Genomic DNA, 14,134 nt, shown 5'->3' with positions numbered 1-14,134 from the left:
TACCTTCACAACATCCCCTGGCAACAATCTCCACAGGTTGACTATGCATTGTGTGAAGAAGTACTTCCTTTTTGTTTGTTTTAAACCTCCTGACTGTTAATTTCATTGAGTGACCCCAGATTCTTGTGTTATGTGAAGGGGTAAATAACACTTCCTTATGCACATTCTCCACACCAGTCATGATTTTATAGACCACCATCATATGCCCTCAAGTCATCTCTTTTCCAAGCTGAAAAGTCCCTGTCTTTTTAATCTCTCCTCATATGGAAGCTGTTCCATTCCCCTAATCATTTTTCTTGCCCTTCTCTGTACCTTTTCCAATTCTAATATATTTTTTGAGACAGGGTGACCAGAACTACACCCAGTAATCAAGGTGTGGGCGTACCATGGATTTATAGAGTAGCATTATGATATTTACTGTCTTATATACACAAATGCACAACTCCCACTGATTTAAGTGAAGTTTGAGCCCTCTTATCTGAAGGCAGAATTTGACTGTTACAATCTAAAATGTGATGTGGGATTTTCTTTTAGACAATCAGTGATAAACAAGGAAGGCAGAAAAGATAGGAGATCATCCCCCCTTTAGCATCTATTATGTAATGTGATACAAAGGCAAACAGGTATGGTATGGCTTCCAGGGTTGTTTTCCCAGGGTTAGGAAAAAACAAACCCAACCAACAGTCCCCTGTAGGAGTTGAGATTAGTTGAGTCAGAGCTAATCATTTACAGAACATGTAATCCTCCCATTGCCCTCTACCTTCTGTTCATGTTAAAGTGCAGTCACTGTCAAATTCACAACACCGCTTCTTTCTGTTTGCAAAAGTGACAGGTTATGTTAGCACATGGAGCAAAACCCTGTCAGGCTTAAGTGACAACAATGAGCCGCTAGTATTAAAAGCCCCAGAGTTAGGATATTAGATATATCATTTTGTTGTTTGGCAAGAGAGATGGCCCACTGAATATTATGCATATGAAGTTAAAGTACAGGGACCAATTACAGCTCGTCGTTTGTATGTGGCATAATACAGTGCAAAGAGTTTTTTTTCTCTCTAGCTATACATGTGTAGAGCGGTATTACTATCTTGAGTGCTAGGACAGGAGCCCAGCAGAAACACCATTCAGCATATCACAGCCCCAAGGGAGGCCTGGCTGGGTCCCCAGCCCCCTTGCACTAGAGAGAGTGCACACTACTCCTTTCTGAAGTACTAAGTATGTGCACTGCAGAGTGTGTCTCATGTAGCCAAACTGTCCTGCCAGACTGGCCAAGATATCCTGTGAACTGCCAAACACACACCGCTCTCCTGTCTCCCCTGCTGTGTCGTGTGGCCAGGTGCAGAGGCTGAATAAGATTCCCTATGAGTAGGAGTCAACATAGTTTACTTATAGAGTCCTCTTTCTTCCTTTCTCTTTTAGGCAAGCAAACAAAATGGGAGGTCACTGAAGAAGAGAGCTCAAGATTTCCTTCTCAAATGGAGCTTTTTTGGTGCCCGAGTGATGCATAATCTCACCCTAAACAACGCATCAAGTTTTGGTACCCTGGGCTTTATTAAACCCCTCCTTTATGAACTACCTGCTTGGCATGCTATTCAGACTTCCCAAGCATGTGGAATTGTCCTCGGGCTAATGTTTCTCTGACCAGAGCCCAAACGATTATACTGTATACATTGCCAACTGCATTTTTAAAGAACATCCTTAGCAGTGATTAGTTGGTACCCTAGGATTAATGTTAATTTTTAAAGGTTTGATATTTCTTTGTCATTTTTGAGCTAGTGCTAGGAGTTAATTTCCCAATATGTAAAATGGGGATAATGATACTGACCTCCTTTGTAAAGTACAAGTTTCAGAGTAACAGCCGTGTTAGTCTGTATCCGCAAAAAGAAGAACAGGAGTACTTGTGGCACCTTAGAGACTAACAAATTTACTAGAGCATAAGCTTTCGTGGACTACAGCCCACTTCTTCGGATGCATCCGAAGAAGTGGGCTGTAGTCCACGAAAGCTTATGCTCTAGTAAATTTGTTAGTCTCTAAGGTGCCACAAGTACTCCTGTTCTTCTTTGTAAAGTACTGAGATCTAAATAACAATAATATACCACTAATAATAATGATTAAATGTACTACATAAGAACAAGGTAATATTATGATTATCTAACTTGGCAATAAAATGCACAATCATATTTCCCAAGATAAGAGGTCCAGATAAGTGATTTTAAATAAGAATAATATATCCGAATCAGTTTGGCAAAAATAATTGTTTTTCACATCGAGCCATTTTATAAGGAATTTAGTAAAATATCTTTATGGCTTAGCTCTGGGATAATAGACACCAAACACAGCATCCTGCTCCTGTTTGTTTTAAGATCTCAAGTTCACACTTCATATACGTTGAAGCTTTTAACATTTTAGCGTCCTTCAAAATGGATATTTCCAAATTAGAAATTTTTTCAGCATGAAGTGAAAAATCACATTACAGTGAGCACATCATTTCTCAACTGATCTCTATATTGGGTGTTACATTTTTATCTTTCATTCAAAGGATATTTGAAAAGGCTGTAGTGGGAGATCTGTTTTAAATGTGGTGTTTCCTTGAAATCAGCTCCAAGACTCTGTCGACCATTGTCTGGTTATTTAGTACAAGACAAACAGAAATAGAGCAGAGTCAGGCTCATTCTAGCGGAGTGCAGCCTTATCTACCTCCAGTGTGTGCCCTCTTCTTGTATAAAGCATGTCTCACTTTCATCAGTATTTTTCTTTGATGTAATTAGAGGCCAAATAGCCTACAGGACAGTAAACATATTGAGCTAGGTGGGCCAGTGCAAACAGAGATTAGAGCGAGAAGTTAGGCACTATTCCTTGTTGGTCTTGGCAGGTCATTTAAAGTCCAACAATTATTTGTTTGTTTCACTTGCTTCTTGTAAAGTGTTGAGAGATGGTCACAAAGATAATTTTGCTACACTCTCTCTTCTCTTCCTTCCCCCCCCCACCGCCCAAGGTTCTTTTCATTTGATCCGTATGCTACTAGATGAGTACATCCTGCTAGCCATGGAGACCCAGTTCAACAATGACAAAGAACAAGAACTCCAGAATCTATTGGACAAGTATATGAAGAATTTGGGTAACTTGATTGTTACGTTTAATTCCTTTTGTTTTTATTTATTTATTTAAGTCCTGACTGTGAAAAGATGTATGCACATACTTAACTTTTAAGTACATGAGTAGTCTCACTGACTCCAGTTGGACTCCCCATATGCTTAAAGTTAAGGTCTTTACAGGACTGGAACCTTATTTCACCTTTAGGGTAACATGTACATAGCTATTAAACACCCACAGCTTGCCCGGGTCAGCTGTGGGGCTGGAAAATTGCTGTGTAGACATTTGGGCTCAGACTGGAGCCCAAGCTCTAGGACCCCGCAAGTGGGGAGCATCCCAGAACCCAGGCTCCAGCCCAAACCTAAAATGTCTACTCAGCAATGTTTAGCTCCACAGCCCAAGCCCCACAAGCCCAACTCAGCTTACTCAGACCAGCTGTGGCCATGTTGCAGGTCTTTTATTCCAGTGTAAATGTACCCGGTGAAGTATTAACATGAGCAAAGGCACAAAAGGAATTTTTAAAGAGCATTTTAAACATTCCCAGCTATCATTCTACTTCAACATTGACACTTTTATCATACTCCAGGCACTTTGCTGTGAAGTGAATAAAGCTGAGTAAAGCTCAAGAAATTGCATTTGGACCAAATTCAGGTCTCATTTATTTACACCGTATAAATCCAGAGTCCTGGGCTCAGTGGAGTCACACCAGTCTAAATGAAATCAGTCTGCAGCTTTTTGTTTCTTAATGGTCAAATTCCGCTCTTTGATACTAGCGGTTCCCATTGATTTAATCTGAGGGGGGAAATTGGCCTTTTAAAATTATTATTATTCAGCTTTACAGAGTTCTGTGCTATGCAAAATTTGCATTCATCCTGGGGACTCGGGTGGGACTTGAGGACCTGAAAGTGAAATCCTGGCTTCATTGAAGACAATGGCAAAACTCCCATTGACTTCACTGGCGCCAGGCTTTTCCCATGGTGTGCAATGAACTTGAGAAGTACTGAAGAGAACAAGTACTTTTTGCCAGGCAACACTATAAAATGTATGAGCTTAATGGGCTTTTGAACGCCCCTCCTCCACCTTTCCATATGATTAAGGATTAAATGTTATGAGCCTAATTCATTCCTGGTGTAACTCAATTGACTTCATGGCTGGAGTGTTTCCACTTACTTCGATGACATTTCCAGAGGAATGAATTTGACCCAAGTAATTACCGGTATTGCTTCATTTAAGAGCAGTTCTTCTGTTATGATGTAGGTCTATGGACATAGAACACAATGGAAGGCTTTTGAGCAGGAAAGGGGAAAACTAGGGTGATACTAATAAAGTTGCATATATGACCATGTAAAAATTGGAGGCTTTGTAGGATTTTTGTTTTAAAATAAGTGACCAAACAATGTTAATGAATCACTAACAGGCCCCTGGTGTTCTCATCAGTCGGTTCACATGCTGATGTACATGGACAGTGAGTTTACGTGCTATATATGCATACAACAACAATCAAGAATTTCATTATACTTTTCCAGATGCAAGTAAAGCTGCCTTTACCGCATCACCAAGCTCTTGCTTCCTAGCAAACCGCAACAAAGCTGCTACCCTTCCTAGTGACACTTCAGTCAAAAATGAGTGCCTTGCAGAGCAAACGTATGTGTCATTGTCAGCCAACCAGCACAGCAGTTTATATTCTGGTTTGAACCCCTTCTCCACTGTGGACAGTGAAAATATGCAGCTAACAGGTATTAACCAATTTTTAAGCATAGAGAAAATAATAGGGTAATAAGGAAGAGCCAACATGGATTTGTCAAGAACGAATCATTGCAAACCAACCTAATTTCCTTCTTTGATAGGTTTATTGGCTTTGACAGGGTTATTAATAAGAGGAAATCTGTAGCCATTATATATCTTGATTTTAGTAAGGCTTTTGACACATTCCCATATGACATTCTCATAAGCACATGTGGTCTATATGAAATTACTATGATGTGGTTGAAAGACCGTATTCAAAGACACAGGTGCTGGCTTTTGTTTTTCCCGCTGGGTGCTCCACCCCGACTCTGCCCCAAAGCCCCGCTCCTGCTAGGCCTCTTCCCTCCCCCACTCTGCGACGTCCCCCTGCCTGCCATTCACTCGTCTAATCCTCTCCCCCAAGCGCCTCCCACCAGCCGCTCCCACATTGACAGCCAGCCCTGGGGCCCACCAAACAGCTGATTGGCAACCAGCCCTGGTGCCCGACGAACAGCTGATCGACGGCCAGCCTTGGGGCCTCAGAGCCACTGTGGCTGTTGGGGGCTGAGCACCCCCTATTTTTTTCTGTGTGTGCTTGAGCCCCAGAGCACCTATAGAGACAGCACCTTTGCTCAAAGAGTAGTTATCAGAGGACTTATCAAGTCTAGTACTATTCAATATTTTCATTAATGACTTGTCTAGTGAAGTAGATAGTACGCTTATAAAATTAGTGAATCACACCTAGCTAGGAGGGGTTGCTAGCATTTTGGAAGACAGGATTACAATTCAAAATGACTTTGACAAATTGGAGAATTGGTCTGACTTCAACAATGTGAAATTCAATAAAGATAAGTGCAAAGTACTTCACATAGGAAGAAAAAAATCAATCACACAACTACAAAATGGGGAATAACTCAAATAGCTTAAAATTATCTAGGGTTATAATGGATCACAAATTGAATATGAGTCAACAATATGATTCCATTGCAAAAAAGTCTAATATCATTCTGGGGTGACAGGAGTGTCATATATAAGATACAGGATGTAACTGTTCTGTTCTATTCAGTACTGATGAGGCCTCAGCTGGAGTAATGTGTCCAGTTCTGAGCACCACACTTCAAGAAAGATGTGGACAAATTGGTGAGAATCCAGAGGAAAGCTACAAAATGATAAAAGATTTAGAAAACCTGAATTTTGAGCAAAGGTTAAAAAAATCGGGCGTGTTTTAGTCTTGAAAAAAAAAGTAGACTGAGGAGTGACCTGAGAACAGTCTTGAAAATTGTGAAGGGCTGTTATAAAGAGGACAGTGATCAATTGTTCTCCATGTCCACTGAAGGTAGGAGAAAAAATAATGGTCTTGATCTGCAGAACGGGAGATTTAGGTTAGATATTAGGAAAAACTTTCTAACTATAAGGATAGGTAAACTTTGGAATAGGCTTCCAAGGGAGGTTATGGAGGTTTTTAAAAACAGGTTAGACAAATGCCTGTGAGGGATTGTCTTGTACACTTGGTCCTGCCTCAGTTCTGGGTGCTGGGTTAGATGACCTCTCAAGGTCCCTTCCAGGGACCTATGTTTCTGTGATTCTATGCATCAGGCTCGTCTCTTTACTGATATCATTGCTCTTTTAGTCTATAGTTACTAAAGGGGAAAGAATATTGTGTAAACTTTATGTAATCAACTGGTGATTGTGTTATGGGTCCCCCTCTAAGCCAATTCACAGAGGATATGTGTTGTTACAGTTACTAGCTGCAGAGCATTTGCTCTGGAGCTGGGGCTGGAGCAGCTCATTCTTTAGCTCTAGAGTTCCCCAGTTCAGTCCTGGTATGTTAGCCAGTTAGGGGTGGCTGTCACATTAAATGGAGGCACATCTGAGATTTGAACCACTGTGGACCTCAGATGCTCAGAAAGAGCTTCCTTTCAGCAGTGGATAGAAGCATCATTGTCTCAAACATTTGAGGTCCACAGCAGTTTGAATACCAGAGGTGCCCCCCTCACCATTTAATGTGATGGCTGCCATGTTGGCCAACACACAAGGGATTGAACTGAGGGCCTCCAAATCCTCTGCAGAGCAGCATAGAGGGGAACCCATAACACACACTCATCACTGTGTTATATTTACAGTTTTAGAAAAACCCACTCTAGTCAGCATCTGAGAATATCACAGCATGAACACTACCTAACACTAATGTTTGTTTCTTTCAGGTCAGCTGGAGCTTTCTCAAAGCACTGGTCATCTGATGACTCCACCCATTTCCCCAGCCATGGCCAATCGAGGAAGTGTTATCAACCAGGGCCCAATGGCTGGGAGACCACCAAGCGTAGGCCCAGTGTTATCCACACATTCACACTGCTCTTCCTATTCAGAGCCCCTTTACCAGACTTTGTCACAAACCAATCAGAGCTATTATGGAAGCAATTCCAATTACCAGGCCATGTTCAGGCCCCAGACTCCTACCCCTTCAGGAGTTTATCACCACAGGGCAGAGCACAGTCGATTTGCAGCCTTGAGTGAGCAACAATTCTCCAGAGACTACTTCAGTAGCAGTTGTGCTGTGTCTCCATACAATCCCAGGTCTCCCTCCAACTACGGTCCCTCCTCGACTACTCAGGACACACACAATATGCAGTTTTTGAACACTGGGAGCTTCAATTTCCTGAGCAATTCAGTGTCTGCTGCCTGTCCAGGAGCAACATATCCCCCTAATGCTTCCAATGGTATGAATCTTTATAAGCATCTTCCTTTCTCTTGAACTTTCTATTCATATCCAGAGGCAATACTTGCTCTTTGTCTCCTCTCTCATACATAAGGTGTTTTTCAGTTCCTGTTCACAACTTCTATCCTCCTGTGCACCCTGGCTGGTTGCCACTGCTTTGATGACACAAAGCAGCTGTAAAGACAGGGTAACTAGCTACTTGAGAATTGATTTCCTGATTCCTATTGCCCAGGGGGATCCCAGCGTGGCCTTCGCAGCTCCTGTGCTAACCTCCCTCTAGCAGAGTTGGCCTGTTGAGCGTAAAGGGGGCATGGTCCATGTCGCTGTGCTTCAGCAATCTCCACTGCTGGAAGAGCCCCTTAGGCAGCTGGTATCAAACGGAGCAACCCTCAAGTTGCTCTTCTTTATACCAGGTCAATCCAGTGTCCAGCCAGCCCCCAAGCGAGGGTAGCAAAACAAAAGTGGCTTAAAGCACAGCTTAGTTGCAGTTCAGGGTTTTGGTCCTAGTGTGGATTGCTGTGAACTTAAAACAGTGGCCATGTCCCATCCCAGAGATGTGGTCGGTGAAATGATTCCTATTGGGACTGTGACCTGTAGATCAGTTTATGAGGTGATTTTGGGTCCTTCAGGATGAAAGGCACTGCGCATATGCAATACCATTATAATTAGAATTTTCTTTCCTTGTATTTTTTCTTGGCCATCCATTTCAAAATCTATTTACTATTATGGGTCAAATTTTCAAAGGGGCAGAACTAAATTAGGGATATGAAGCTGAGTAGTTGCTCCTCTGACTACTTGATTGTGGATGAGATAGGTTTGACTCTGACTTTACAGTGAAAGATTCACTCTGTGCCGAAACCTTTTTAGATTCTCTTCTCTCTTCATTATACATAGATAATGCCTTAATGTTTAATAAGCTGTGTGCCAAGGAATTCACTAAGCTACTGTAGCTAGTTAGGGAAAACTTAAAAGAAGTGGATTTTACATAATGGATTTATTGTAGCATAATGACTACAACCAGTCACTTGTAGCTAATTTATATTAGTTCTATAAATAATCCTTGTTTAGCTTTTCATATACATATTCATGAGAACAAAACAAGGATAAACAGAAATTGAAGACATGGTGTTTGGAACTAGATCCAAATATTTGAGCTAGGGTTTGAAGTTTGAATTCAAGGCCATATAAAAGTTAGTGCTTTGGTTTGCATTCCACCGTACCAAATCCTTGTAAGAGTGGCTGTTCTAGTTAGCTTTTCTCTACAGCCTGACTGGAACCAGAAAATTGGCCCCTTCTGGTTTTGGAGCTGACCTGGAACAATGTATTTCAACTTGGAGATGCTAATCCTAGACCACCTAAAATTCAATGGGTTCAGTTGCAAGCGTTTGGTTTTGACCCATCTCTGTTTTTGCACTTCAAGAGCATGATCTGTCAGCAGTTCTCAAAGCACTTTACTAGCATTAATTAATTAAAACCTCACAGCGCTTCTGGGAAGTACTATTACTTCCATTTGACAGATGGGAAAATGGAGGCACAGAGGGGTAATGGATTGCCCAGGTTCACCCTGATAGGCACTAACAGAGATGGCTGTAGAACCCAGATCTTCTGACTCCCAATCATGCAGTTAAGCCACTAGAGCAACCTTTCTTTTTTATGCAGTTATTTTATTCTACTTTTTTGTTTTTTTTCCCTGTCAATAGGATACTATGGAAACAACATAAACTACCCAGAATCCCACAGACTTGGATCAATGGTAGATCAGCATGTTTCTGTAATCAGTAGTGTAAGCAGCATTCGACCACTGCCACCATACAATGACATTCATGACCCACTCAACATCTTAGATGACAACGGAAGAAAACAGGCAGGCTCATACTATGCAGATTCCTCATCTTCAATAGTCTGTCGGACCCCCATAAGTAAGTACCTCTGATGATCAAGTAAGTACTATGAACCTGGTAACACCTTAATACAGTGTAGTCTGTACACCTTCGCCAAATCCTGTAGTCCTCACTTAAGGCAAAACAGCCACTGACATCAGTGAGTTTTGCCAGAGTGAGAACCATGTGATCCCCAAGGTGTTTGGAAAGGTAAATATTAAGAATAAAGGACTAGTTCATCCCCCTTTAACTCCATGGAAGTCAGCTGCATTATACAAGGCCTTATTTTCATTCGAATTTATTAATGGGGTCAGAAGAACTGCAAGGAGGATGTAAATCACAGCATAATTAGACTCTATATACATAATATGTATTTGCTTCTAGACCCCAGCTATTTAATTTCCTTTCCCCACTTTTCTGCATATCTTGTGCAATAAACTGCAAAAGATGCAAGAATAATGTCTTCTATTTTAGACGGATCATGTGTAGAGCTGGTCAGGAATTTTTCAACAAAACTTTTTTTGGTTCAAAAATGTGAATTGGGTGAAACTGAAACTGTTCAAGCTTCAATGAATCTCCCAACTCAAAAAGAGAAGGTTAAGGAGTGGCTTGATTACAGTCTATAAGTATCTACAAGGAGAATAAATACTGAATAATGCACTCTTCAATCTAGCAGAGAAAGGTATAACACAATCCAACGGCTGAAAGTTGAATCTAGACAAATTCAGACTGGAAGTAAAGTGTAAATTTTTAGTGATGAGAGTCATTAACCATTGGAACAATTTACCCAGGGTTGTGATGGATTCTCACTGACAATGTTTAAATCAAGATTGGATGTTTTTCTAAAAAAATGTTCATTAGGAATTATTTTGTGGAAGTTCTATGGCCTCCGTTGTACAGGAGGTCAGACTTAATGATCATAGTAGTCCCTTCTGGCCTTGGAAGCTATGAATTTATGAATTCACATGACAACACCACAAAAATTTTGGGGGAAAAGTTTCTAAATTGCCATAATATCCAGTTTTGACATTTGAAACAAAAAGTTTCAGATTTCTGAGTCGAAATAACTTTTCATTTAGAAATCTTAGCCATTTAGACTTTAAAAAGGTTTAAAAGGTCGGTGGGGGAAGACTGACATTCAGACAAAATATTTTGACGTTATCATGATGAAATCTTTTCATTGACCCAAACTGAAAAATATTTCTGACAGTTCTTGAAAAATTTCTGAGATTTTGATTTTTTTGTCACCATTAGGATGGGAATTTTTTTCTAAATCTCAAAAATGCTTTCAGGCCAGGAAATTTGTTTTCTGTTTAGCCCTAATCACATGTCACTTGCACTCTATACTAGCTCATGCCTTTTCTTGAAGTTTCCAAACCACTGCAGTCTGAGTCTTGATAATTTTTATTGGTGATGTTCCCTTTTTTAATGGTTAGCAATATTCAAGACTTAACAATATTGAAATGCTCAGGGCTGTCCTCCACACGTGGTTGAATATGACTATGACTGCCCCATCTCTCTTTCTGGCTCCTCCTTGCCCATTTTCTCTGGGAGAGCTGCGTCTGTTTGCTAGTTAAACTAGTTTTGACTAAAAGGGCCATGATTTTGAAATATGCAAAACATTTTGTGGATCTGTGCACTAATTCTGTGGATGCACTTGCCAGCCAGATATCCCTGTTGGCAAATCTGAAAACACTTAATTTGCTATTGGCACATACAGTCTCCTGATTGTGAGAACAATCATGGTAATAGTGTGAGCAACAATTTGGCCAAGACAGTCAGACTTAAAATGATTCCCCAAATCTAGGAATGGGCAGCTGCCCACTCATCTTGCCACTTAACTGTGCCCTTGTTCTTTTCCTTGCAATAACTTCTTAAAAAGCTGTATTCACCTATGCCAGTCACAAAGAAATCCCAAAACAGAGTTTAACTATGGTTCTTCTGAAGACTTCCAAATAGCCACTGCTGGCTGGCTTCTTTAAGAGAAACTTCAGCATGGAAAAAACACTCCAGGGATTGTCCTCATCAAGAGCTTTTTGTGTCCTGTGATGATATTTGCCAGCTGGAAGGTTTGATTTATTACATCTAGAGGTAGTGATGCAGTCTGAGGTTTGGTCAACACTATCACCTTATGTTGGTATAACTACGTTGCTCAGGGGTGTGGCTTTTCCACGATGCAGTTGTACCGACCAGACTCCTGGTGTAGACACGCTATGTCAACAGGAAGACTTCTCCAGTCAACTTAGCTACTGCCTCTTGGGGAGGTGGGGTACCTCCTCTGACAGGAGAACCTTTCCCATTGGTGCACATAGTGTCTTCACTAAGCATTACAGTGGCATAGCTGCACTGGTGCAGTGCTGTAAGTGTAGACCAGCCTTAAGAGTCAATACTGGAATGAATGATGCTAGATGGGGGAGGAGGAGGAATAGCAAACATGCTTCATTTTACATGCCTAGAGATGGGCTCCTGCTGTGAAGTTCAGCTGGATTTGTAACATCCTAAAAATTCAGGGATGTTCCCTCAGATCTGGGATTTTAGATTGTCCCTTTAGAAAGAGAGGAGCCATTTGGGATATTCATAGCTGAATCCAGAGTGGGTTCAGATTTCAGCCCCCATCCCCCATTACCCATGTTTAGGGAGATGGCATGTCTGAATACAGGCTTGTATCTAATTAAAGTAAACTGTATATTAAGATAGAGAGAATCAAACAAAAAAACGTGCAGTGACAGTTACCTTTCTTTTCATAGCTTCAAATATGCAAACTGCAATATCTGCATCCTCCTCCCAGTGCATGTATGGAACATCTAACCAGTATCCTTCTCAGGAAACGCTGGACTCCCATGGACAGCCCAATAGAGAGATGGTATCATCTTTACCACCAATCAACACTGTCTTCATGGGAGCTGCTGCTGGAGGCACCTGAATTAGGAGTGGCATTTTATTTTTTTACATTTTTCCAGTTCTAGCCTCTGATGGTTTTATTAGTTGTCAAACCCCATCAATGACTGGGATGAAAAAGTATTAAAAATTGGTCGTAAGGAACCCATCCTGAAGATATTAACACCCAAACAGAAAATGAGCTATATTCAGATTTGTGTCCTGCACATGAATTGCTCAGAAATTGTCATCATCAATGCAGTTCTGAAGTCATAATTTCAGAGTGAGCAGAAGGAACCAGTGATTCTTGCAAACATGTGTTGGCTGTGAAGAAATAATTATTCCCATTTTTAATTTATTAAATACACCGCTTCAGTCTTTCACGTAAACCTTTTTTGTATAAAAATTGTTTATTTAATGCCTGTGATGCTTGTTATTTATTAGGATTGCAGAGTCACTGTTTACTTTCTCTTGTTTGACAAATAGTCAAATGTATGTTTTCTACCTCCTATGGAAATGTTTACAAGGTCAATTTTTTACTGCTTCAAATCAATCTAAATCAAAATTCTTAAGTTTTCTACTGTTGTGCATTAAAATGTCAATTTCAAATGCTTAGTGCCTTATGCTCCTACTTCATGTTAAAGTTAGAGTCCACAAGAATTAGCCATGTTATAGGGCAGTTTTTTTCTTTTAAAATAATAATAATAAAACTTTAAACACCTTTCTTATTTAAATCCCACCTTTAGAGACTGCAAACATTATCCTCTAAATATTTCATACCACTGCCTGATATTGTGCCAGATAACTGACATTAAATGGAAACTGTGCCACAAAATGTCCTGGAATTCTGAAAATATTTGTGCTGTACGGGTCCAATCCAGTGCTGATTGAAGTCAATGGAATTACTGTCATTGTCTTCAGTGGGCCTTTGGCTAGGGCTCTGTGAACCCAACATGAATGTAGTGGAGATGATCAAAACATATTGCAAAACTCCAGTTATGCTTTAATAACTCTCCCTTTAAAAGGGTCACGATTCTGTAGGAGTGTTTGTGAAGGGGGCAGGCAGCAGAGCCGGATTTAGTGGCAAGTGACCTAGGATGCCGGGCTTGGGGGGGGGGAGGGGAGTCTAGGACTGGCCCAGCCCATGAGCCTCTACATACAGCATTTTCAAAAATTCTATAACAGTGAGTGGAGGAAGGGATTTATTGGAACATCTGTTCCTACACATGACCAGAGCAAAGAACAGATGAAGAAGCAGGCAAACCACGTATCAGTCCTGAAATGGGCTACAAATGCAATGAAAAATAAGGTATTCAAATGTTTAACAAATGGAGGGGAGGTGCCAAGATGCTCCTCTCCTGGGGCACCATTAGGTCTTGGGCTGGCCGTGGTGGGAATAAACACATAACACTAACCTGTCATCATATACATTTAAGAGGAGACAGTATTACGGTCATCAATTTTGGCTGGATGTATTTCGTGAGGGTTCATCACATGACATAATCTTTAATAAAAGATTAATTCCTGGAGACTACAGGACAATCCTGGAAGGTTGGCAACCCTAGACAGTATCCTACAGTAATGGTCTCAAACCACGGCATTCAGATTTGGATGTAAAAGCAAATTTCCCAGATTTAAGGGGCTGTTTAGTTTTATTGGTCCAATTCACACAACTCAGATGAGGATTAGAACTTCCCCATGTGCTGGAGCCACTGGGTTTTTATGGGGGGAGGGGGAGGAGCGCGGAATGGGATTATGATGCAGTATTCAGTTTAGTTCCATCTCATACATAACTTCAGTTCCTTTTTCTTTTTTTACCATATCTTCTGTCATGGAAGCCTGACTG

At 40.9% G+C, this 14,134-nt stretch overlaps 1 protein-coding gene across 2 annotated transcripts in view; it reads left to right on the top strand.

The window, feature by feature from the left end:
• Window positions 1-13,017, top strand: part of RFX6 (regulatory factor X6) — a 49,145-nt gene extending 36,128 nt beyond the window's left edge. For both annotated transcript variants that reach the window (XM_054023317.1, XM_054023316.1), the window contains exons 14-19: window positions 1,417-1,534; window positions 2,993-3,115; window positions 4,617-4,826; window positions 7,020-7,532; window positions 9,232-9,450; window positions 12,159-13,017. In XM_054023317.1, the coding sequence (XP_053879292.1) occupies window positions 1,417-1,534; window positions 2,993-3,115; window positions 4,617-4,826; window positions 7,020-7,532; window positions 9,232-9,450; window positions 12,159-12,334 (1,359 nt within the window). In that variant the 3' untranslated portion in view covers window positions 12,335-13,017. The remainder of the gene's footprint in view (window positions 1-1,416; window positions 1,535-2,992; window positions 3,116-4,616; window positions 4,827-7,019; window positions 7,533-9,231; window positions 9,451-12,158) is intronic.
• The last annotated feature ends 1,117 nt before the right edge of the window (window positions 13,018-14,134 follow it).

Source organism: Malaclemys terrapin, chromosome 3 (assembly GCF_027887155.1).
Source record: "Malaclemys terrapin pileata isolate rMalTer1 chromosome 3, rMalTer1.hap1, whole genome shotgun sequence".
Classification (NCBI taxonomy): domain Eukaryota; kingdom Metazoa; phylum Chordata; order Testudines; family Emydidae; genus Malaclemys; species Malaclemys terrapin.
This window is presented reverse-complemented; position numbering and strand designations above follow the sequence as displayed.